Source organism: Malurus melanocephalus, unplaced genomic scaffold (genome assembly GCF_030028575.1).
Source record: "Malurus melanocephalus ecotype Western Australia unplaced genomic scaffold, MMel_1.1 scaffold_2061, whole genome shotgun sequence".
Taxonomy (NCBI): Eukaryota; Metazoa; Chordata; class Aves; order Passeriformes; family Maluridae; genus Malurus; species Malurus melanocephalus.
Window position 1 is genome coordinate 12,312 of NW_026625293.1, and position 2,188 is coordinate 14,499.

Genomic DNA, 2,188 nt, shown 5'->3' on the forward strand with positions numbered 1-2,188 from the left:
AATAAATAAATAAATGTGCTGAAAAAAGCACAAAGGTGGATGCTGTAACAAGGAACGGCAGAGAGCACCAATGAAAACTCGGCAGAGGCACGGGACAGTCAGCAAAATAATGGAAAATAAAGACTTGGAGGAGTAGAAAAAAACCATGAGGATACTATGGTTTATATCAACAAGGTGGTTATGAGGCCTAGGATTGAAAACTTTCTATAAACTTTTTACAGATTATTAATATACAATGTAATAGCTTTCAATGTATTATCAATAACAGCCTTTTTCTATATTGTTATAAGATTTTATATAGGGCATTTATACATAGTTTATATCAAAGTGACAAGGTGCTTATGAGGCCTATTAATTGAAAACATTCTATAACTTTTTATATATTATCAATATAAGAATGTAACAACTTTTTACATATTATTAATATACAATGTAATCGCTTTCAATGTATTATCAATGATAGCCTTTTCATATATTGTTAAAAGTTTTTATATAGGATATTGATACATGTGGCTCATATCAACAAGGTGCTTATGAGGCCTATTAATCAAAAACTTTCTATAACTTTTTATACGTTATCAATATAAGAATGCAATAACTTATTTGCTAATTTGAAGCAAAGGCAGGTAGGTTAGGAGAAGAAATCCCCCTCACCTCCAACAAACAAACACCTGCTCTATAGACACGGATTTTTATTTTTAGGCCTTTTTCGGACATCAGTCCCCCCAGCGTTCTGGACACTGGGAATTGTCCAAGACCATGCTGGACATATGGTTTATATATGGTTTATATCAAAGTGACAAGGTGCTTATGAGGCCTGTTAATTGAAAACATTCTATAACTTTTTATATATCATCAATATAAGAATGTAATAACTTTTTATATATTATTAAAATACAATGTAATCGCTTTCAATGTATTATCAATAAGACTTTTCATATGTTGTTATAAGTTTTTATATAGGGTATTGATACATATGATTTATATCAAAGTGACAAGGTGCTTATGAGGCCTATTAATTGAAAACTTCCTGTAACTCTTAATATTGTTATCAGCATAAAAATGTAATAACATACGTGCTGATTTGAAGCAAAGGCAGGTAAGTTAAGAAATCCCCCTCACCTCCAACAATCAAACACCTGCTCTATAGACACGGGTTTTTATTTTTAGGCCTTTTTCGGACATCAGTCCCCCCAGCGTTCTGGACACCGGGAATTGTCCAAGACCATGCTGGACATATGGTTTATATATGGTTTATATCAAAGTGGCAAGGTGCTTATGAGGCCTGTTAATTGAAAACATTCTATAGCCTTTTTATATGTTATCAATATAAAAATGTAATATCTTTTTACAGATTATTAATATACAATGTAATAGCTTTCAATGTATTATCAATAACAGCCTTTTTCTGTATTGTTATAAGTTTTTATATAGGGCATTGATACATAGTTTATATCAAAGTGACAAGGTGCTTATGAAGCCTATTAATTGAAAACTTTCTGTAATTCTTAATATGTTATCAGTATAAAAATGTAATAACATACGTGCTAATTTGAAGCAAAAGCAGGTAAATTAAGAAATCCCCCTCACCTCCAACAAACAAACACCTGCTCTATAGACACGGGTTTTTATTTTTAGGCCTTTTTCGGACCTCAGCCCCCTCAGGGCCTCACCGCGTTCTGGATACCGGGAATTGTGGGGATGGTGGGGTTTGGAGCAGCCTGGGATCGTGAGACCGAATGATCCTTAAGTTCCTTCCCAACCCAAACCCCTCCATATCCCCATCCCTCCACCCAAATTTCCCCCGCCGCCATCGCTCTCTCTCTCCCCCCTCACCCGCCGTCGCCATGGCAACGCCGCTTCACTTCCTGGTTCCGCACCGGAAGTCCCCTCCGTTGCCATAGCGACCGTGACGTATTTCCGCCGCTCCAAACCGGAAGTGCCGCTCTCCCTCACGCCCCTCAGCGCGGCCGCCATGGTGAGAGCGGAGTGGCCATGGGCGATTTTATCGCGATTTGTGGTCGCCACCGAGGATTTGGCGACTTCACGCCCCCGGTCCGGTGCTCCTGGGGTGCGGGGGGGCSACWWWGTCGCCCCCCCGCACCCCAGGAGCTCCGGACCGGGGGCCGCGTTCTCCCCTTCCCGCCTCACCCCTTATCCCCCTCACTCACTTCACTAATTTATTTTT

The 2,188-nt window shown here is 39.4% G+C and overlaps 1 protein-coding gene across 1 annotated transcript in view; it reads right to left on the reverse strand.

Annotated features, from left to right (window-relative positions):
- TMEM234 (transmembrane protein 234) overlaps positions 1-1,977 on the reverse strand; it is a 7,327-nt gene extending 5,350 nt beyond the window's left edge. The window contains exon 1 of the mRNA XM_057388521.1: positions 1,881-1,977. Coding sequence (XP_057244504.1) covers positions 1,881-1,977 — 97 coding nt within the window. The remainder of the gene's footprint in view (positions 1-1,880) is intronic.
- Between the last annotated feature and the right edge of the window lie 211 nt (positions 1,978-2,188).